The sequence below is a fragment of the Asterias rubens genome, chromosome 8 (assembly GCF_902459465.1).
Source record: "Asterias rubens chromosome 8, eAstRub1.3, whole genome shotgun sequence".
Taxonomy (NCBI): Eukaryota; Metazoa; Echinodermata; class Asteroidea; order Forcipulatida; family Asteriidae; genus Asterias; species Asterias rubens.
Genome location: NC_047069.1, coordinates 15,686,573 through 15,709,943, shown reverse-complemented (window position 1 = coordinate 15,709,943; position 23,371 = coordinate 15,686,573). Strand labels below are relative to the sequence as shown.

Here is a 23,371-nt window from a genome sequence, read left to right as displayed (position 1 = left end):
GATAGGTATATTTGGTGACGCAAATACGGAGATTGAAGCGTGATTATACACCAGGGAGTTTTATAGGCCCCCTATAGCCTAATAAACTTTCAAAATTCACAAATTTACCAAAAGTCTAAGACGATATTTAAGCCAGCAAATATATTGCAATAAATGCCTCGATGGAGGTGTTGGCTCGTTGGTCTAGCGGTATGATTCTCGCTTCGGGTGCGAGAGGTCCCGGGTTCAATTCCCGGACGGGCCCTGCTAATTTTTTATGGTGATTTTGTTCTAAACATTTTTTTTTAAATTACGTCTACAACTTCAAAACAAAACTCTTCATTGTCATTTCAAGTATTGCATTACGCATGGAGGAATACAATTTAATTTTATTCCTCCATGCATTACGCCATGCCATCGAGCATGCAGCTATGATTAGCATCGAGGAAGGATTATAAGCGAAGCATCGACCTTCTCATCCCTGCGGGCTTTATGAACAGTGCCCTCTATTGTTTTTTTATGGTGCTTTTGTTCTAAACATTATTTTTTTTTAAATTATTGTCTACAACTTCAAAACAAAACTCTTCATTGTCATTTCAAGTATTGCATTACGCATGGAGGAATACAATTTAATTGTATTCCTCCATGCATTACGCCATGCCATCGAGCATGCAGCTATGATTAGCATCGAGGAGGGATTATAAGCGAAGCATCGACCTTCTCATCCCTGCGGGCTTTATGAACAGTGCCCTCTATTGGCCTACTTTGGATAAATACATTTATAGGACATGTGTAGAGATGGGTGGCAAAACACCTTAGAAAATCCATCAATCAGTAATTCTAATTGAAAAAAATGACAATGTTCGATTTTTACCAAATAAATATTCTAACAATAAGACACATCATGTGAAGTAACTTGACATGTTGGGAGTTCGGTCATCCCCAGCCGGTCGCCACCGTTTCCTTGAGTTCCTTGAGGTGGTGACCGTTCCCTTGAGGTGGTGAATGGGGACGGGCGATGTGTGGCGGGGGACTGGTTCAGTATTGGAGTTCTCCGGGAGTCCCAGTCTACATGGAGTGTCAATTTGTACTTATGAGACAATTATTTGACCCGAATGACCATGAACTTTCAAGTACATAATTTGATTTTTTGTTTTAGAATGACATCCACGAGACAAATAATTATGGCATGTATGTGTAAAGGCCTACACCAGGGGTAAAGTGAACTATTTCTTGATTTTATTGGTCTTAAAAATTAAATGATTCAAAAAGTAATATTCGATCTCAATTAAGTTTCTATTGTGGCCTTTAATATTGATTGCATGCGCTTATTGTGCTAAAATAGTGGTGGTGTTCAATCCATATATTTATCATGGAGATTTTGGACAAAACGGATGAAAGAAGTGACATCGGATTTGTTGAACCAAACTAGGTCGATTTTTATTTCATGCAATGTAAACAATACACAAGCGCCGACTGAGTTATTGAAATGTCTGAAAAAAGAAGCAATAAATTATTTTAAATTAAAAAAAAAGTATTTTATAAAATTCAAGGCGCCGGAAGAAGTTTTCCGTTATAACCAAGAAGGTCCGTAATCCAGACTCGAACGAAAACACGGTTTAGATCTATGTAAACCTACAATGTATGCGGGTATTAGTAGTTGATGGGGTGGTTGTAGGAGGGGGTGAGGAGAGTGTGGGAAGGGGTCGGGGCAACTCAAAGTGCGTCCACCCATGTAGGAATAATCCTCCATGGTCCGCCAATGGTCCACCGACGTTCCACCTTGCTATATGCGGCCGTGTTACAATTCAAGTGGTTTATGCGTGGTAGGCCAACGTACCAGTCAATATTCACAGTCTTTCTAAAAAATAATAACCCCGTCCAAGATTTCATTGGTAAACAAATCAACAGCTGCTGGAAAGCCGAAAAAGACTGGTTAATATGTAGGTCTGGCGTAGAGAACAAGGAATTTTGGGAAAGGGTACAAAAAGACCACCAAAGAACTAAGGGGCCTTGTTGACCAGTACAGTGCCATTGTTTGACTTATCACCTCAAAGCATGGAGCTATAAAAGCTTAAAGTATCTCTCACTGAGAATCACTTGTCTCACTTTGGATGAATTATTGTCAAGGATTAAGGTCCAAGAGCCGCAGTAAACAAAATCCATCACAACTACTGTTTTACTATTATTTCAACGTGGTATGGACGTGGGACTTGGAGCGCCTCGTGCGTGCGGTACCCACCGCGAGCTTCGAGCTAAACACCCACGAGGCCTTGAGCCTCGGCGACCAGCCAGGGCGAGCTTCAGACTTGGTGGAAAGGTCGGTCGCCTTGTATCGTTAATCACTATCGTAAAAAAAACCTCACATTCCTATTTTGGGCAGTTTCGGTGGTGCTGCTGCAGTGGGGCTGGTCTAACAAATTTGTGAAAAACCACGCTGAGGAAGCTTGAGCTTTGACGTTTACACGCTGTTGTTGCAACCTTGTATTTGCCCATCAAAACTGTTTGTTTGCGAAAAAAAGTACGCACGTTCAAATATGCTGGTATAATGCGCAAAATATCAATATTTGAAAAAAGGGTTATTTGTTTTAGAACACGATTGTCTTCATTATAATTTTCCTTTTCATTCTTAAAAATCTAAATAACCTTATGCTGGTATAATGCGCAAAATACCAATATTTGCAAAAAAGGGTTATTTGTTTTAGAACACGATTGTCTTCATTATAATTTTCCTTTTCATTCTTAAAAATCTAAATAACCTTTGATAACCGAGGGTCCGACTCCTTGCCATTGCCGAAACTGTCAAACCGTTTACATTTCAGGAGACACAAGGGGCGGGCCATTTTCTTCTGGATGGGGGGGGGGGGATTTTTCGCCAATTCGTATGCAATGTTCCTTTACACAAGCCCTTTTAGCGCTCTAGATAGTGTTCAGTTTAAAAAAAAAATGCCTACAATTAAAACAAGTTTAACAATTATTGAAATTATAACACTAATAATAAGTAACATGCCCTCTGATAAGTGATCTCATTAGTGTAGATCCTAGATTGGGCGGGGGGGGGGGGGGGGTTACACACATCATTGGGTGTGGGGCACGTGCCCACGTGCCCGTGCCCGTGCCCCCCCCCCCCCCGTGGCTGTGAAAAGGGAATATTTAGATAAAACAGACAAGCACCAGAAAACCTAAACTAGAATGCCCTTTACAAAGTCATGTTTTTTATAATTGTTCTTATGATCTTATATAAAACAAATCTAATTCTCTGACTTACTTACTTGTCGTCATTGCTTGGGGGATTTATCCACTCGCACCACATCAGTTAAAAGTGTCAAAGTTTCAGCAAATTAATTCTGAAAAGCTGTCCTGAATCCTGGAGTTTGCGTCTGTTTTATTTTACATGAAAGGGTCAGCCAGCCAGAGATCAAACCGGACACATAAAAACCTCGTTGAGGGAAACTTGTAGATTAACCTGTGAGACAAAACACACTTTTACTGTAGATGGGATTAAAGCTTAAAGTACACCAAAAAAATAAAGACACTGTACACGTTTGGTAATTGTCAAATACCAGTGTTCTCATTCGGTGTATCTCATCATAAGCATAAAATAACAAGCCTGTGAAAATTTGGGCTCAATTGGTCATCGAAGTTGCGAGAAAATTATGAAAGAAAAAAAAAAAAACACTTGTTGCACGAATTTGAAAATGATGAAAGAAAAAACACCCCCGTTGGACGAATTTGTGTGATTTCAGATAGGAATAAAAGACTTCAAGCTAGAAATATTTTAATATTTTAGTGAGAAATTACCTCTTTCTCAAAAACTACGTTACTTCAGAGGGAGCCGTTTCTCACATGTTTTATACTATAAAACAGCTCTCCAACGCTCATTACCAAGTCAGTTTTTAAGTTAATATTTGTTTGTTTTGAGTAATAACCAAACGTGTATACCTTCCCTTTAAAGTTGTGCCTCAATATTGTCGGTACCATTCACTTCAATATTGGTTTATTTCATTTAAAGGCACTTGACACACAGACCAGTATTCTCAGCACTTGGTGCGTCCCAACATAGTTTGTATGCATACAAGTTTATAACAAGTGAAAATTGTTACTCAATTGGTCATCGAATTTGCAAGAGAATACTGAAAGAAAAAAACAACCATGGGTTCGAATCCCACCCGAGTAATATGCCTGTGATATTTTTTTCACAGGACTCGGGAAAGTACTGAGTTTACAGTGCTAACACGCATCGGTGTATGGGTAAAAACCAAAAATAATATTCTTTATCCCCGATGCAAATTTTACATTTATTATTATAAAAAAAAAACACCTTGTTGCACAAAATGTACGTGTAAATACACGGATTCAGGCCTGAAGTCTTTTAATATCTAAATGAGAAATAACCTCTGTCTCAAAAACTGCGATACTTCAGATGGATCCGTTTTCTTACAATGTTGTATCTATCAACAGCTCTCCATTGCTCGTATGCTACCAATTATGTTGAGTAATTACCAAGAATTTCTAGTGCCTTTTTAAGATAGACAGTGTTAGAGACAATGTCACCAGGTGATGAAATTGTGCCCGTTTCTTTCTCAATAGAGGGCCGACAACCATTCAGACAATGTTAGAGACAATATCACCAGGTGATGAAATTGTGCCCGTTTCTTTCTCAATAGAGGGCCGACAACCATTCGCTTGGGTTCTGTCAAGATTTCCAGTCCGAAATTCACCAATCAATATTTGTTAGACTGACCAACGGAGTAAGACCTGACTAAGCAAAATATTTAAAAGAATTAAGGCTTAGGGAAAAAAAAACTATAGGAGAGAAAATTGGGAGGTGGTTTTTGTTTTGTGGGCTGCCTCTATAAAGAGGAAACGATGACTATCATATCGTCTGGTGCTGTCTGACCCGCCATGCCAACTTGTCATAATCTGAAGATTTACGATCTTGGCTCTTGTACAATGTTTGTTGGCGGTCACCAAGCAAGAAAAGGGACATACGCAAATGATGATTGGATGCAGATGAATTTCCACACGGCTTTACAAATCGAGTATGATTTCTGCGGCCTTAAAATCTGCAGAAAAACACATAATAACAAAAAGTAGTATTATGCCAATTGTCTTTACAATCGATGTTTTGTTGAAAATTCAAGCAATTAAATGAACACGTTGCCTTGGATCGGTCGAGTTGGTCTTTGAAAAGCATTTGTAACCGCTTGTTATAAAATGCATATGGCTAGAAAGATGTTGTAAACGTATAATACAATGATCCACACAAACATGCCTCGAAATTGCACGGTTTTCCCTTTACCTCGTCGACTAACACGGTCGGCCATTTATGGGAGTCAAATTTTTCCATTTATTGGAGTCAAATTGTTGACTCCCATAAATGGCCGACACAGTAAAAGGAAAACCACGCAATTTCGAGGCAAATTTGTGTGGATCATTGTATTCTACTTTTAAAACATCTTTCCAACCATAATAGGCATTTTACAAACGCTTTTTATAGACCAACTCGTCCGATCCAAGGCAACGTGTTCCTTTAAGCTGAATTTAACGCAGCAAAAGACGACCTTTTATATTGAAATTTCAAATGTGGATGTTTTGGGGGGTTAGACATAAAGAATCTTAGAAACACAGACTACGGTCTAAAGGATTCCTAGAATTGCAAGTTACTTTTCATCAAGGTGGCGATAAAACAATGTGATGTAATTTGACATCGTTTTACCTCGGGAAAGCATTAAGAAATGCAGCTCTTCATTTATCAAACTATAAGAAATCATCATGCAACCTGAAGAAACATGTGAAGACGGACATTATTACAGGGGAAGTATACATTTGGTTTTGGGAACGGTTAGATTGTGTCAATCCTTTATAAATGTAGACGTAGGTATATTACAATACAACTAACCTGTGAAAATTTAATTTTAAAGGTATTATTTAGAGATATCACCGAAAATTCGGAGTGGTTTTGTCAACGATGATCCGTAATTAGAATCTGTGAAACGTATCTGGCAGAAACGGTTCTCCGAGTCAAATTTTTGGGGGACAACAAAATACTGATACATATATTCATGAACAACATTACTTCAAAATAAAATTACCACAAAAAAAAACTTTTTACTATCGAAAGCTACTAACAATTAAGTTGTTATACATTAAGAGTAATTACCAAACGTATACCCTTCCAGCATGCTCAGTTCAAGAGCAAGCCCAGATGGAAAATCTACAAGTTTTCTGGATCAGGTATAAAACAAAAAAATAAACCACTTTATTTGTACTCGACAGCCTGTTAACACAGCTCAAAAGTATGTTACCAAACCCACGGGCCAAAACATCTCAACTCCCTAGCCCGGGGGCAAGGGGGTTTGTGGCCGGTAGTCTAACCTCGGGGTATCGAGCCCCCGCTGTATCCCTTCCTCCAAGCTGTGCCTAATGGAACTTTACAGATTTATGATAAAAATTATCCTGAATGATTGCTAGTTGAAGAAACCCACAACCAATCACGTCCGGGCTACAGGATACCCAACAAGGTTATCCACGTATTACATTATGTCCCTTCAAAATGTCTGACATTTGACAGTCATTCAGATGACAGACGTGGCGCTCAGAATCCCCGCTTCTATATGACGACCATGCTGCATGACATTGGTGGTGCTTTGTGTTAATGGCGATATCATGAATAAATTACAGTTTCATGTATTATACAGTTATTTTTGCATTTTGCTGTTGTCTCTGTCTGTTTGTTTGTTTTGCGTGCCTGTTCGGGGTTTTCCTTTTGTACAACATTTTGATGTAACTTTGTGCAAAATAGGTAATAAACTAAACTAAACTAATGTGAAACTTGCATTGGGTATAAAGAATGTTATTTGGTATACCTATAGAATACTATTAGGTATACGAATACACAGATGTATGTGAGCACTGCTCAGTACTTTCCAGAGATTTATGAGAAAAATGTATTACAGGCATATTACCTGTGTGGGATTTGAACCCAACATCATTGCCCTGTGTTGATATAATACACATCAAATTCACGTCTCATTGGGTTTGCGGTTTTTTTTTTCACAAGTCGTGTTGGTCGTGAACATTGGCGTTATGTTTCACAACTTCCGCGCACGTCGGGAATTTTGTCGTAGGCCTATCACGAGTTCTGCACATGAGGCTCAAACGGTCTTGACATTAATTTATTGGAATTACTGGCGAAAATATTCTCGGAAATTTGGTGTCAATACGACTTGCTCGCAGAAACTTTATAAGTAAAATATATTACATTTCACATGACGTCATTCTTTATAGTAGGGCGCCCTCCGTCGGCTAGAGGCCGAACGAAATGTATAATTTACAGTACATTTGCACGACCGAGCGTTTTCCATGGTTTTGTCTTCGTTTTGCATCAAGATGGTGGCATGATGACGTCAATATGATGACGTCAGTACGTCCCTACTTTCTGTGTGGACTTTTACTGCCGAGTAAATGTGTACTTGCTAATTGGAGGATGAAATCACACAGGCAAAACAAAGACGTCACCAGCCAAAGTTCGATGTGTGGCTGCAAGTCAATGGCTGGATGATGCGCAGATTATTCTACCATTCCTTGTTGTTATTCGATACGAGGAATATGACCAAGATGGAGGCTGCATGATAAAGGTCTGTAGGTCTCGAATGGGCCTATCGTTATTACCGATTGATGTTCATTTGAATCAATCTACTGTAACATCAAAACGCCATTGAAATTCACTGGGAAGGATTTCGGTATCCAAACAGCAACTTACAGAAAGCCAAGCAAAGTTAATGTCGAAAAAAAAACATATTGAGAAATATTTCCATCTGAAAGCTCACTGATTCTTAATTTCATCATAATTATTACGAATCCTCCAGACAAAAATGTCCGAGTACAATTCGAGGAAAAGACATTTGAAAACCCAACTGCAAATTGCCGTCGCTTATTTCTATTGCAGCGATCGAATTAACACATATTTGCACGTGCACAGAGTTACGACATGGACTGACACAATTTTGTTTTCACTGAACGGAAATTCAATTGCTATTCCATAACATGAGTGTAACTTTTCCCAAAACCAAAACAGTTTCTACATAGGTTTCCATGAGTATTATGCATGAAACCTGTTCAGCTCTAATCAAGTTTAACACTTTAATCATTCACTCATTGGTAGTTAAGAAAAGGAGGGCAGAAGACAAAAAACAGTCGGGAACCATATTGTTCAGCTCTATTCAAGTTTAACACTTTAATCATTCACTCATATGTAGTTAAGAGAAAAGGAGGGCAGAAGACAAAAATAGTCAGGAACCATTTTATGTATTCTATAATGAAGACCAATGATGTGGACAGGAAACCCGACAAGGACAGCCAGCCACATAAAGATCTTCAGACACAGAGACAAGAGATTAATGGTTTAACATCCGTTAGCCTGTCGTCTTTAGTCCCTTCCTTTTCCCAGCAGCAACCCTCTTCACTTTCTCTGTCTCTACACCTTTCAGTTTTTCTAAACAAGACGGTCTTAAAGACAAGCGATGATGCCATAATTGCTCCTTTGGGACACTGCGTAATTGTTGTCTGTCGCCAGCTCGCGGTCTCGTGTATTGAATACTTGGTATTTAGCCCTCCGTGGTTGCGTCCATCGTGAGAGGGGGTGCCTGGGGTTCGTGTTTATCTGGTGCTTGTATATTAAATTTGCGGTAACCGAGTAAGTACATGTGTAACTTGTGTAGATTTGGTATTTGACAACTTGTCCTGCTATTTTTATTTGAGTAGATTTCGGAATTCGAGAGACTTACTTAGTTCTGCTTATGATGATGGGGAGGGATGATATCGCCCCATAACAGGACTACTTCGCCGAGTGGATTTGGGTATCTCGTTAAAGAAATGGACACTAATGGTACATGTTAAAGACCAGTCTTCTCACTTGGTATGTGCAAAAAAATAACAAACCTGTGAACATTTGTGCTCAATTGGTCGTCGAAGTTGCGAGATAACTATGAAAGAAAAAACACCCTTGTCACACGAAGTTGTGTGCTTTCAGATGCTTGATTTCAAGACCTCAAATCCTAAATCTGAGGTCTCGAAATCAAATTCGTGGAAAATTACTTCTTTCTCGAAAACTACTTCACTTCAGAGGGAGCCGTTTCTCACGATGTGTTATACTATCAACCTCTCCCAATTACTCGTTACCAAGTAAGGTTTTATGCTAATAGTGTCCACTGCATTAAATACCCATTGCTCTTTATAACGATAGGGGCCTTGGCTTTCGAGTAATTTGGACACATTTTGACGAGGTCTTTATCTTACAACCAAGAAACCGACAGATCTTACGGCATTGCTCTGTTCAAAAGCCAATTCATCTCTAGGCTCAGTAAGAACACCAACTCCTTATACATGTATAGCAATGAAAAGTAAACTTTCAAACCTCACCACCGGTTAGGCCTACTGATACAGGTAGAGTATAAGAACGATTTCCTTGAATACAGTAAAACAAATGCATAAAAATGTGTTTGACAACTTTCAAATTTTATAATAAATTTGAGTTTCAGACATTAAATGGTGCACACATTCTCAAATAAGCACCATGCGGACACCATAGACTGTATAGGTTTTAACTTCCTCCCATTGACTGTGTACACATTACTGCTTGTGGGTCATCCCCATCTTACAATTCCCCATATGGAGGCCTTTTGATTCCCCTTTTTGTTTTGTCCTCGGTCCGAGCATGGAGGTAGGAATACTGAGAAAAGATGCAGCCCAGAAACACCGTCTTTCGAAACTCGATCCGTTTTCCCCAAGAAGCGCAAAAAGAGGTCATATTATTTGGGTACATGAAGTTTTTAGTCCTAATTTAGCAAAAAAAATGTATCAATACCATCGAAATAAGATCAAAAGAATATGGTTTCTCGTTGTATTTTCGCATCTGAACAATATTACAACAAAACTTTTGCACGCGACTACTATCCACATTCAAGCCCAGGGTCGGTCCATGGTTCTCGGCGGGGCTATCGGCCACGAAACGAGACAGCAGAGCACCAGCGTATCGGACTCCGTTTTGCATGCGACTCACTTGGTGCGTGTTAAGTTTATTAACACTAACTTGTACCATGGTTGTTGGTTGTACAAGGGTGCATAACTTACCATAACATTGACTGTAATGGGAGATACGGCACTAGAGTAAGCAGAAGTGCGAGGGGGTATGTACATGACTCGGCATACGGATCGCAGTCGACTGCTGACGAGTCGTGGGTTCCCTGGTTCCCCGGGGCGGTCCAACCCGTCACCGACCCTTAAAGGGGAGGGGTTTAATTCCAAATGAGGCACCACATCATCACAGGTGAGCACTCTTCGAAGTCACATGACCAGAACTGATTACTGAGATTATCAAACCTGGAATTAACCAAGTCTGTCTCCACACACCAAAGTGTCATCATCCACCACAGAGAGGACTTAATTTAGCTTGATAACAATCCAACGTCTTGATCAAAGCCTCCAGTGCCTCCGTCGCACAAGGGTGTTCGGAAAGTTTTGGTACTCCGGGTTTTCTTTTTACGGTGAAGTTGCAGCTCTCTCCTGTTCGCCTCTTCTTGATATTTCTATACCTGACAAGGGCTTTGTTTTTTGTTATCGTTTGCACATAACATCACACAAATCAAGACAGACAAGCTGTTTGACCCTTCTGTAGATTGCCGACTTGCCGGGTTGGCTTAATTGGACGCAACGACGACTGCGCTGGTATTATACGCGTATCAGATTGCGACTATAGGTGAGTTGTTGAAGAGTGACTTTTTCATCTATGAGTGTGAGTGGCCACTACAGTATTAAATTTCACTACTATTCTGCAAAGCATATTTCTGGGGAAAGTCATCAGGAGGACTTTCTTCTCTTCTTAGAAGGCGAGGTAACTGCTTCAGTATAAAAAGAGAGAAGTTGGCCCGAGTTTGTGGAAAGCATCGTAACTATGAGTATACTGAGTGAATACCCACCAGTGCCTGTGAGCTTGCAACGGTCGCAAGACGAGCATAACATGTACCGTCATAACGGGCACGGTAGATGTCCCTCCATCCCGGAGAACGACCAGGGGTACTTCCACGGACTCCTACTCAGCCCTGCCGTGGCAGCTACCGGTGAAATGCCGCATGAGTACGGTAGCCCTGTCCAGTCTTACTCGCCATGCTCACACACGTGCCAAGAACAGATTACCGGTAATTGCAACAGCCCTAACTTGTTGGACTGCCAGTCCGGTCCCGGGAACTCATGCGACGAGCGGAGCACTCCCCCAGGCATGCCTGGACCGCGACGCTTCGGAAAGCGACGGTGCGCTACGAACAGCAACCGTAAGGAGCGACGGCGGACGCTTAGCATAAACTCTGCTTTTTCTGATTTACGAGAATGTATTCCAAATGTGCCGGCAGATACCAAACTGTCCAAGATTAAGACTCTGAGACTAGCTACGAGTTACATTGCATACTTGTCCGAGGTCCTCTCCAAAGACGATGGAATTGGACCGGTGGACGCGGCCAACTTCAAGGCAGAACTTATGAAGATGGAGGACCGTGAAAGAAGGAAGAAAGCTGTAGACCGTGAAACGGTAAGCAAGCCTCAGCCATTTTATTTGCGATAAAGTAACCCTCCTCTCCGACGGCCGGGCTCGCGGCCGTCGGGAGTAAGGTTTCGTTATCGTAACTATAGCCATTTTAGCTCCGAGTTTTCGCTCTTAATTATTCTGTGTATTGCACCTACTTTCTAACTAGATGTTAATCATGGACAAAGAGGATAAAGTTATGTTCAAATAATATAAGTATGTATTATTATCTATACTCGCCTTATACACTATGGACATGATAGATAGGCAAAACTATGTCCGAGTTTAATTAACAAGACGAGAGAACTTTTTTGGTTTCTTAAAAAATGACAAGTAAACAAGATTGAGTGAAGCGCTCGCCAGCTGAGCTCGAGTTTCGAACCCTACTTCCAATGTCCTCTTTCAACCAATAATATCATCAGCCCTGGTCTCGATTTCACAAAGCAACACAACTCATCGTAACACAAATTCATTATTACCGTAGATATGTGTATTGTGACATCACACTAACATGTACTTAATAACTATACGATTGATTTAGAGTTTAGATCAATCTTAGGTCCAGTCTTAGAAAGACTAAATTAGTGAAATTGGCCCCTGAGCAAAAAGCAATATTGAATTCCGGTAAATCCATGGTGGTCATAATAACAAGAAGGTTGGCGACTGAAACCTCAACTTGTTCCATGTATAACGTTATCATAACTGAAACGGGACATGCAGGAGCTCGGTCCCATGAACATTTACGAACAGCTAACGCCAGTTAAACAAATAAAAACAAAGATGTGTGTGGTATTGAAAAGAAACAGAAACGTTGACTTTCCTTCTCTTATTATGAATATGAGCCACGTCTCTTAAAATTTACTTTCAATTTGCCTTTCGAAATTTGCTTTGGAAATGGTCTCGAGACGGTATCAATTATTTATATCAGCAAGAATATCTTAAGGCTTATTTATCATCATGTTAGTGTAGCCTTGTTTAAAAACTAAAACTATTCATAAAAGAAAATCAATAAATAATATTTAAAGGCACTAGCAAATCCCCAAAAATGCACACAATAACAATTCTTAAATTATTTGGACTAAATTGATCATCAAAGTTGCAAGAAAGTAATGAAAGAAAAACATAATTGTTGCACAATTTGGTGTGCTTTAAGATTCCTTAAAACAATATAAAAGACTTCAGGCCTGAAGCCTCTTAATAATTTAGTAAGAAATTGCCTCTTTCCCCCAAACTAAGTTGCTCAGAGGGAGCCGTTTCTCACAAATGTTTTATACTCGATCGACAGCTCTCCGTTGCATTTTACCAAATACGTTTTTATGCTAACAATTTCTTTGAACAATTACCGATAGTGTCCAGTGCTAAGTCGGCACGAACAAAATAATGTACTCATGATAGTGGAAATGCAAAATAAGCAAGACGATGAATTCTTATTTTATTTCTATGAGCACGATGATGGGTGTTATTCCTAACTTCTTATCTTGATTCTTGAGTAGTGGATCTAAACTGGGATGGGTGCAAGACGAAGATTGTGTTCTCCTTGTGAGCAATACTTTCGTGAGTTGATTAAATATGTGCAAAATCAGATAAAGATGTTGTATTCGACAGACGCCCACAAGTGACTTGAGTGGGAACAAAGATGATTGAACAAATTAGAACAGAATAATTATCTGTCAACACTACTTAAAACCATACGAGTTGATGCGACGTATGACGACGTATGACGAAGTCATGACCGTACTTTTTTTAATCACCGCGACGGGTGAAGATCCAGACCCGTGCTTTGGTGAGACAATGACCCACGAGGTGTTGTGGCAAATCACGCTAATTATTACACAGACAGCCGCAGGTAATGAACACGTTTTCCCAAATACTACATCAGGATAAACATCAACCTTTGCCAAGTGTCTGTAGATGCTTATACAACATCTACAAACTCACTGGAAGTCATAGTTGGACTAGTCATAGTTAGTGCTGGAGAAATCATCAGTTTGACATAGAACAGATAAGAAGGAAAAGAGAGACGTCTCAAGAAATTTGAGTTTTCTATTTTGAAGTCAAACCAGATGTCGGGATTAGACTGCGTAATTTTCGTGTCCCCTATGAACACATGACGCCGGGTGTCTTGTCCTTCACCCTCGACTGCAAAACCGAGTAAATTTGGGTTCCACTTCACACAGCTTTTATACAAAATGAAATAAAAATTATTCATGTTAGTAAATATATCTTTTAAACTGTAGGCCAATCTATAGAGAAAAAATATATTCAGATAAATTTACTGCCCATGGTTTGTATATCATAGCAAGCTGACAATTTCTCCTTGCACAAACAATGAAAACCACACAAAAATAACTATCGAACAGATCAAACATTAACTAAATAGTTACGTAATAAATGTTCGACTTCTTAAAGGCACTGGACACTATTTGTAACTACTTAAAATAATTATTAGCATGAAACCTTACTTGGTAACGAGTAATGGAGAGCTGTTGATAGTATAACAAAATTGCGATAAACGGCACCCTCTGGTTTTCGAGAAAGAAGTGATTTTCCACGAATTTGATTTCGAGACCTCAGAATTAGATTTTGAACTCTAAATCAAGCATCTAAAATAACAAAATTTCGTGTGACATGGGCAGGCACAAGGGTGTTTTTTTCTTCCATTATTATCTCGTAACTTCGACGACCAATTGAGCTCAAATTTTCACAGGTTTGTTGGAGTTATGCATATGTTGAGATACACCAAGTGAGAAGACTGGTCTTTGTCAATTACCAATAGTGTCCAGTGTATTTGAAATATGTCTCCATAATCGTTACCTACTAATTATTCAAGTGTATTTTTATGATAGGGCTGATCATCGGGGAACATTTTTGGGAACTGTGCCTTTGATGATGCATGGAGATTGTCACACCTCACACAATTGTCTTGAGTTTTTCAGGATAAACAAATAATTTGCAATAGCATCGTCTCATATTTGAATTTCAAAGACACAAAAAGAGGTAGATTTTTGAATTCCAAAATGGCGGTGCCGTTGTTTAATAGTCTACCTTTTTTCAGGGGACATAACAATAATAAAAACAATAATAACAATAATAATTTAAATTTTCAATAAAAGCGTCTTACATAAAACAAAATCCCAAAAAGCTGTACAGATTTGTTTATATATTTATTATAAACATTAAGCTAAAAAAGAGATATGTAAAATACAGCAAGATTACATTTTTACAATGAGGCCGACACATCTACAAAGAATGAGATTAAAACAACAACACAACACAACAATGAGATACACCGATAAGAGTCAATAATACATAATATTTTTGTCAAATATTTTATTTATCAAACTCATTCTACATTCAAACCATAGAGCAAGTCCTTGCTCGATGACCAATTAGAATTGATTTCTTGACGAACCCTTGGCCAATCTTTGTTCGTCATCAGTTTCTACAACGACACCCTTCATGGAATATAGATGCGTCATCTCACGCCATTTGTTATTGGTGTTACATAATGAAATTGAAACTAGTTAGAAAGGCGGTGACGGTTTGAATGACGTCTCAAAGAATCTTAAAGTTTCACTATTCTTCAAAGAAACCAACAACAAAACCGGAATCTTTACATGGACGAATAGTGACGGGTATTTTGGAAGGCTCATAATCACTATAGCCCATGTAGAAATGGCGTAGCATGACCAATGACTTGAAAAACAACTCACAAACTATATGCGAGTTTTTTCTTCTTCGAAAATGTATAGAAATGAAGACCAAGTTTAGTTGAAACATTTTCTCCCTCGTGATCAATAATTAAGCTTGGTTTAAAACCTGATATATTCGGTTCGGAACAAAACAATAAAGTCAATAATAACATTGAACTTTAAACTTTGATGATATAATGTGTAAGGAATACTTTAAATGTAAAGTATTCCTTTGGGTTTTTAACAATCATTTAAAGTCACCTGGAATTAGATTTTGTTTTCTTTCAAACATAAGAGTATATGCTTACGAACAATAAAACAATTGTTTTAGTAATTGTTTGTCACGATTTATATGTTAACACAATATATAAAGTTGTTTGGGGGCTGACTCCGCCTACCCCTTTTGTGACGTCAATCGAGGCAGACTTTGCCTGCAATGCGTATAGTAAACACACGTGCAAAGTACATGTACGTCCAAGTCGTGAGTTGGTACGTTTCAAAAAGTGTTTTTCTGCATTCAGCAACAATACACCTGGTCGGCATTGCCGGAAAAAACAAAAAAATCTTTGTTTGAAACGTACAAACTCACGACTTGGTCCGTACATGTACTTTGCAATTGTGTTTACTCTACGCATTACAGGCAAAGTCTGCCTCGATTGACGTCACGAACAGCGCCCTCTCGGGTCGGGGTCTACTCTTAAATTTGTAAATAACATAAGAACTGATTTTTTAAAACCTTAGTTAACTGTTTATTCACATTCCACTCATCAAAACACATATATTAGTGACAAAAGCTTTATTTTGAAAAAATACCACTTCCAGGTGACTTTAAAATCAACGGCTCATTTGATTTTGTTGAAAACTTTTTATGATTTTGTTTTTCCCCAGTGCGACTGATTATTGGATCTTAAAGATTTTAATTAATAAATTCTCAGATTCAGCAAACAGTTAATGTTATGGCAAGCAAGATCCAAGTAAAGTACATGTATTTATGTGTATGTGCTGTGTGAGATGCGGTACGCTTTATATAAAAGACTACTCCACAATGGGCTGCTTGTGTGATCCATTGTGTCCTCATTTGATGTTAGACTTTTGATGTTGAGATGTTCCTAATTGCAATGGTGGCTCTTCTATCAACAAAGAGACAACCTCATCGCCTATCTGCCGAACAGATATACGTAATTGCAAACAACTTACCAACACAAATTTTGAACATATTCTACTTATTTTTAGTTGACATGTTTGTTTGTTAGATAAACTGATTATGTTAGCTTGGTTGGATTCGAACCCGAAACCTTTTGATTGCACGTCCTGAAGTATATTCACTGGACCACGGTTACAACCCAATCGTCACAGCCCAATGATAACATACATCAATACAACTTAAACAGCCGAATCATCAAAAGAAGTGGGGTACACCTGCATTCTAAACAATCCCGATTCTTTTGTAGGCCCTACTGTCCCTTCTATTTGATAGAGGAAGTCTTTCGTTGTTTCGATGAAATTATGACCATGGATGACGCAATGTCTTTTGTCAAATATCTTTTGTCCGTCTATTATTTAATTAGTCTCGATACTTATATACAGCAGCCCAACACCGAACTTACAAGATTTGTTATGTATCCGGTTTGATAAGTTACAGAATTGTAAGTTACAGAATGACAAATTAGCTATATAATGACGACTATGTAAACATGTTAGGTTGAGCTCAATTTGTGTGTAAAATTTGGTATCGGACAAAATATTCACATTTGCCCGCTTCTAAAACCTTCATGCCTTGCAAACGATTCATGTTTACAGTTTACCTTCCAGGGTTGCTGGATAAACCACGCGGTCGTATCCAAACACACAGCCGGTGTGTTCCCAGTCCACGGTATAATATTTATTGCAGGGCCACTCGGAAGCACATGTTGCCTTTAAATTTCCCCGGCCTGTGCACCTAAACTGACAGGTCTGACCCTAAGCTTCTACCATGTGCGGGGGACTTTGTCTTGTCCCGTCTTTCACACTATTGTCTTGGACCGAGACTTCTTTTACCTGCCGATGGATAACAAACAAGAGGTCGACCAGAGGTGACCGTAAACGGAACCTGTTCGTCTTTTAATTCTTCTGCTCCTGCTTTTGTTTATGGTGTTTACAGAGACCTTGGCAAAATGGGTACAAGTTCAGGGTGTATTTCTGTCAGCGAAAGGCACGGGGAGAGTTGCAGCTGGTATTTTTGGTTAGAATCGGCATGCCCGGTATTGCCTATCGTGGTTACGACAGTGACAAAAATAATAAACCTTGATATTGTGTTGGTCTAGAGATATTTGAGTTAGAAGCACACAAATCAATTTAGGAATGAAAACCGAAAAAGGGGTGTAGAGCCCATAATGGAATGTTGACAAACCTCATTTTGGGTGATTTTGATCCCTCTTATTCCAACAAGAATAATCTCATTTATTGTTAGTACATTCAAATATGGTGCTACGAGAATCATATTAACTATAGCTCAGCCAAAACGCAGCGATTGGCTAAGAATTCATTAGCGGTGGATCATTGGCATACTGCAGTGTTGCCAGATGACGTAGTCATTGTTAGTGATTGGCCATTACTGGTCGAGTTGTCTTTCGAATGTCCATTTACCGGTATCTGACTACAATGTGGCTTAACGAAAGTTATAACGAAGCTGCATCATTTTAAATGTCATCAGCCATAACGCAGTCATTGGCCAACAACGGTGGAACATTGGCGCACTGCAACAGCCAGAGTATAGTACATAGCCAGCCATTGGTAATGATTGGCCATTATTGGTCGAGTTGTCTCTCAAATGTCCATTTATCTAATATTAATGTGGCTGAACATAGAATATAACGGCATAGATTGATGCAAATTATGGTGGTACGAGACTGAGTTCGTACTAACCGACTCGGCCATAACACAGTCATTGGAGCATTGACATAACAGTCTAGCCAAAAGGGATATCTTCTTTTATTGACTTAAAGGCAGTGGACACTATTGGTAATTACTAAAAATAATTATCATCACAAAACCTTTCTTTACTACCAGGTATGGGGAGAGGTTGATAGTATACTCCCTCTGAAGTGAAGTAGTTTTCGAGAAAGAACATATTTTCCACGGATTTGATTTCGAGACCTCAAGTTCTAAACTTGAGGTCTCAAAATCAAGCATCAGAAAGCACACAACTTCGTGTGACAAGGGTGTTTTTTCTTTCATTATTATCTCGCAACTTCTTCAACCGATTGAGCTCAAATTTTCACAGGTTTGTTATTTTATGCATATGTTGAGATACACCAAGTGAGAAAGAAGACTGGTCTTTGGCAATTACCAATAGTGTCCACTGTCTTTAATAATAGCCCATTCCCTCTCAAAAACTAAGGCCTAAACAGCTAATATCAGAAAGTTTTGGCATGTATGTTTGTTATGATTGATCGTGGTATGATGGATAATTGATGTAAATGGTGTATGTTTACACCATAACCATAAACTCTCAACAACATTCTGTCGGCGTTTCCTCGCTACGTATATATAAAATAGAGTGAATCCTAATAACGAGGGAAATAGTTTCCTCTCGTCTGACGATCGCTGTTATACAACTAGAATAATAAACACTCTGAGGACTTCTGAAGTGGAGACAAAAACATGTTTCGTCATCAACTCTTGAGACTGTCTAGAAGGAAAGAAGAGAATGTCCGACAACCAGGATAATAAAACTACCGTGAGACGTGCATCGAACACAAACTTATAAAACGACCTTTCAAGAAGGCCTACTAGGTATTTCCATATTTTGTTTGGTCAACAACATACAAATTATGTACGGGTCGGTATTGCAGACGACATTGGGATTCTGAAATGAAAATCATGAAAATCAATCTGTAGACATTTCAAGATCATAAACCCAACATTTTTCCTTCAAGTGATTGTACGTCAGTAATTTACATAAATCGTTTAAAATCACCAAGAATATTTCTTCATGAATATACTTGGTAACAAACGCCAGTAAAACACCAACAGTTTAGGGTGTACGTGCTTGGTAGAGCTGTCAAAGTCTACAGACAGTGTTCATGTTTGTGTGTGATCAACAACTATAGCCTACACATAAGAAACCTATTAACATTTTTGGCATTTAATATGTTGTGTAAAGAACAACCTTTTCTATTTTCAGGTTGTCAAAAGCGAAATCCGCTGTTGCGTTTGTATTTGATTTCAGATGCAGTTTATTTTTGACTTCATTATTCAGGGATTTTTAATTTACACCCTAGTATGTTATAATAACACTTATTTCTGTCAACACAATTGGGCACAATTTCATAGAGGCTGCTAAGCACACAAATTGGCTTAGCATGACCTTTCTTCCTTCATGAAAACAGGATTACCAACCACATTTCCATTTGTTGCATATTGCTTGTGATAGGTATTCAACTGTTGTTTGCTCATCCTGAAAACTACATGGATTTTCGGTTGGTAATCCTGTTTTCATCAAGGCCGAAGTTTCATGCTAAGAAAATAATTGTGCTTAAGCAGCTCTATGAAATTGGGCCCAGGACATTTTAACACCCTATGATGTTAAATATTGATTCTCTCTTGTGTATCTATGATTATGGGACAAAGCCCATACATGGTGTCAATTTTACCACCAAGTTTTTGCTGTGTTTTACACTGCAAAAACGTGATGTGTAACATTCCTTATTCACATCAAGATCCTCCTTTATAAATCACAAGAAAACAGGTACATAATGATACAGCATGTTCCATTTGTTATGAATTCATATTTGCACGTTTGTGAAAGTGACAACTCGGGAAATTAGAATTGATAAGTGGAAATTTGGGGGAAGGAGGTTGGTCTCTATGAAGTAATAGTCTTTGCACGAACTTGAAGTGAAAGTCCCACCCTCTCTAGTTTGATTCGGTTCCCCACGTTCACATGTACGGATATTGTATATACGATGTGCATGGGATTTTGTATTGCGAGTTCCTCTTACTTGTCATTGTGTCTCTTTTTGCATGTGAATAATTAAATTGGCTTCACAAATTATATCTAACGTTTAATTAACAGAATATGTGAGTGGTTTGTGTTTTACTGGCTTGGTCTTGAAAAGGGAAGGTTTGGATTATAACTTATTGAGGTGTTGACAGAAGAATCAACCATAACAATGACTTAATATTATAAGCTTATGATGTGTACATTGCATGAAAGACGTCCGTCATTAAATGCACTGGACACTGGACAAAACCATTTTTAGCATAAAAACTTACTTGGTATAAAACTAGGAATGGAGAGTTGTTGATAGTATAAAAAATTGTGAGAAACGGCTCCCTCTGAAGTAACGTAGTTTTGAGAGAGGGGTAATTTCTCACCCAATTATACAAAACTTCAGGCCTGAAGCCTTTTTACATGCATCTGTATGGAAGCACACAAATTTGTGCAACAAGGGTATTTTTGTCTTTCTTGTTTTGTTACAAATTCGATGACCAAATTGACCCCAAATACTCACAGGTTTAATATGTTGGGATACACCAATTGAGAATACTGTTCGTTTCCAATTACCAAATGTGTCGATGTCCAGAGCCTTTCACTTAACTTGAGCTGTCACTACAGAACATACAAATAATTTTTAAGCCCGCTTCTCCAACAAAAGACATATGTTTTTTATGTATTTTCACAGTTCATTCATTCATTCGTAATTGGTTTATTATTTTAAAAACAAATTCCAATGGCGACCGGAGGTCGAATTACAGGAAAATATACAGAGATTAAAAAATAAGAAAAAATCACACTATTTTACATTATTTTAGTTTAGGGTCGAATCTTGCTACTTATTGCAAATCAGGGGTCAAAGTTTCATAGAAGCTGCTTCACTGCAAATGTTTTCGCTTAGCAAATATTTTTTCTTATAAGCATGAACAGTTTTCCCGCTAACAGAGCGGGTAACATAGTACCAGTTTGCAACTTAAAAATAACTATAGCGGCAAAAATTGCCGAGTATTTTTGTATTCTGATTTTTTTCTGATCAGTGGTTCTGTACAACAAACCTTTTGAGACATGCTGTGTATAATTTCGGTACAAACAACCATTTAAATGTTTCAACTGTTAATTTTTATTTATAATCTCGGTTTAATGGCAGGTTTTTCAAAATTTCTGTTTGAAATAAGTTATACTTATGATCCTCTTTATTTATTCTTTCAGACCGAGCCACAACACGCTATCGAAGCCAGGCGTTCACGGGGCAGAACCGGCTGGCCACAACACGTCTGGGCCCTGGAACTACAACGCTAAACACGGCCTAGAAAAATAACTCCGCACGCTACTTTTAGTCATTGCTTCCCCGTTGAACTAGACACGGTAACACTACACCGCGAATTGACCGGCAACGTCGTGGGTGTTTTATGCTCGACCTTACGGCCACAACACTAGAGGAGTGGATCGGTGAAAATTCGGATCTTCGTTCTTCTGTTTTGTCGGTGATGATCATTCGCAGTGGATATAATGGACGCAGATCGCCATTTTAACTTCAGCATGAAGTTACATGGAGATATACAAATGAAGAGGACAAAATATCCCCTACACATGGTGCTACCCTCGCCTAACTTCAGCACTCCAATCACTGTCTTTGAGTTGTTATTTTATATTTATTTTTGTTTTTTTCGACCATTACGAATCACTTGTATCGGCTAATTTAATTAAGTTTCTCGGTAACGAGTCGTAACAATTGTATCAAGTGAGATTCTCGTACTAGATATTACAATACGTCTCAAGCTCATGCCTAAGGTACTCCACGGAGCCAATGAATGCGACTGCCTCAATGCCCCCTTGTCATCCATTACCTTGGTGCCTTTGAAATGCTTCAGTAGAAACTTACATTTTCCGCATAGGGCATGCCCTTTACAGAGGAGAACATGCATTGGTGCCCTTGCCCTTCCAAATACGAGGCACACATGCCTTCAAGCTGTGTTTATTTGGGAAAATCTGTAAATGGTAACATTTGCTTGTTTAAAAGGAAAGTTTTTGGCGTAAATTTGTGACAGCGAGCTCTTAATTTCACAGATTCATGAGATGACGATTATTAATTTTTAGCAATATTTAACCAAAGTGTCAAATTATATGGTGCCACTTTCATCGCCATGCGGTTCCCTGCATGCACGGTCTTAATAACTCGATACTATTGGATGGCACCAGACTATTTTTTCTACTCAGCCTCACTTTGGTTTACGTCCATATAAAGCTTCATGACAACATGGCTGCCCTTAATATTTAAATGATAATTGTGAACCCTTCCGCCTTGTCGAGTTAATGGGGGATTGTAAAAATTATGTAAGAACAGTTAACTTATTCTTTTTGATTTATGTTTGTGCCAAATTATTACGTGTTAAGATATTTTCGTTCAGGGTTGTATGTGAATTATTAAGATTGGTCTGCAAGTATCTTGCTCCAACTACTCATTGCCGAAGATCATTATACTTTGTAAATATTGTATATTATAGTTATGAACTTAAGAGTATGGTCACCTTAATATTGCAAACTGTACCTATTATGTATTTCAGTACACAAATCACTCTAAGGGCCACACGAGGCGAAAACAGGCTACCAATGACAGACAATCTCCAAGAAGAAAAGGCATTCAAATTTCAATGTTTATACATGTTTCTTGTTGATCGTAAGACATTGTTCGAAAAGTTTGGCCAAAGTGTCATGTAGCATGTCTTAACGTATAGTTACCTCCAAGTTGCCTCGTGAGACAAGGCCTTATATAGCTAAGACGTCATCGGCAATTTTGCACCTGCCAATAACTAATGAGAAAGTCTTGGAATAAAACGATGAGGAAATGTGAACAAGAAAACCTTTCAAATTGGAATCATTTTCATATAAACTGTAATTTAAAGGCAATGGACACTATTGGTAATTACTCAAAATAATTATCGTCATAAAACCTTTCTTGATTGCGAGTAATGGGGAGAGGTTGATTGTATAAAACAATGTGAGAAACGGCTCCCTCTGAAGTGATGTAGTTTTCGAGTAAGAAGTAATTTTTCACGAATTTGATTTCGAGACCTCAAGTTTAGAATTTGAGGTCTCGAAATCAAGCTTCAGAAAGCACACAACTTCGTGTGACAAGGGTGTTTT

The 23,371-nt window shown here is 38.6% G+C and overlaps 1 protein-coding gene and 1 non-coding gene across 2 annotated transcripts; both read left to right on the top strand.

The window, feature by feature from the left end:
* The first annotated feature begins 172 nt into the window (after positions 1–172).
* Trnap-cgg lies at positions 173–244 on the top strand. The gene has a single exon. It is a non-coding gene; the product is annotated as a tRNA-Pro (tRNA).
* A 10,239-nt stretch (positions 245–10,483) lies between these two features.
* Positions 10,484–22,973, top strand: LOC117293772 (heart- and neural crest derivatives-expressed protein 2-like). The gene is made up of 2 exons (XM_033776210.1): positions 10,484–11,563; positions 21,437–22,973. The coding sequence occupies exons 1-2, from the start codon at positions 10,934–10,936 to the stop codon at positions 21,524–21,526; spliced, it is 720 nt and encodes a 239-aa protein (XP_033632101.1). The 5' UTR covers positions 10,484–10,933; the 3' UTR covers positions 21,527–22,973.
* Positions 22,974–23,371: the final 398 nt, after the last annotated feature.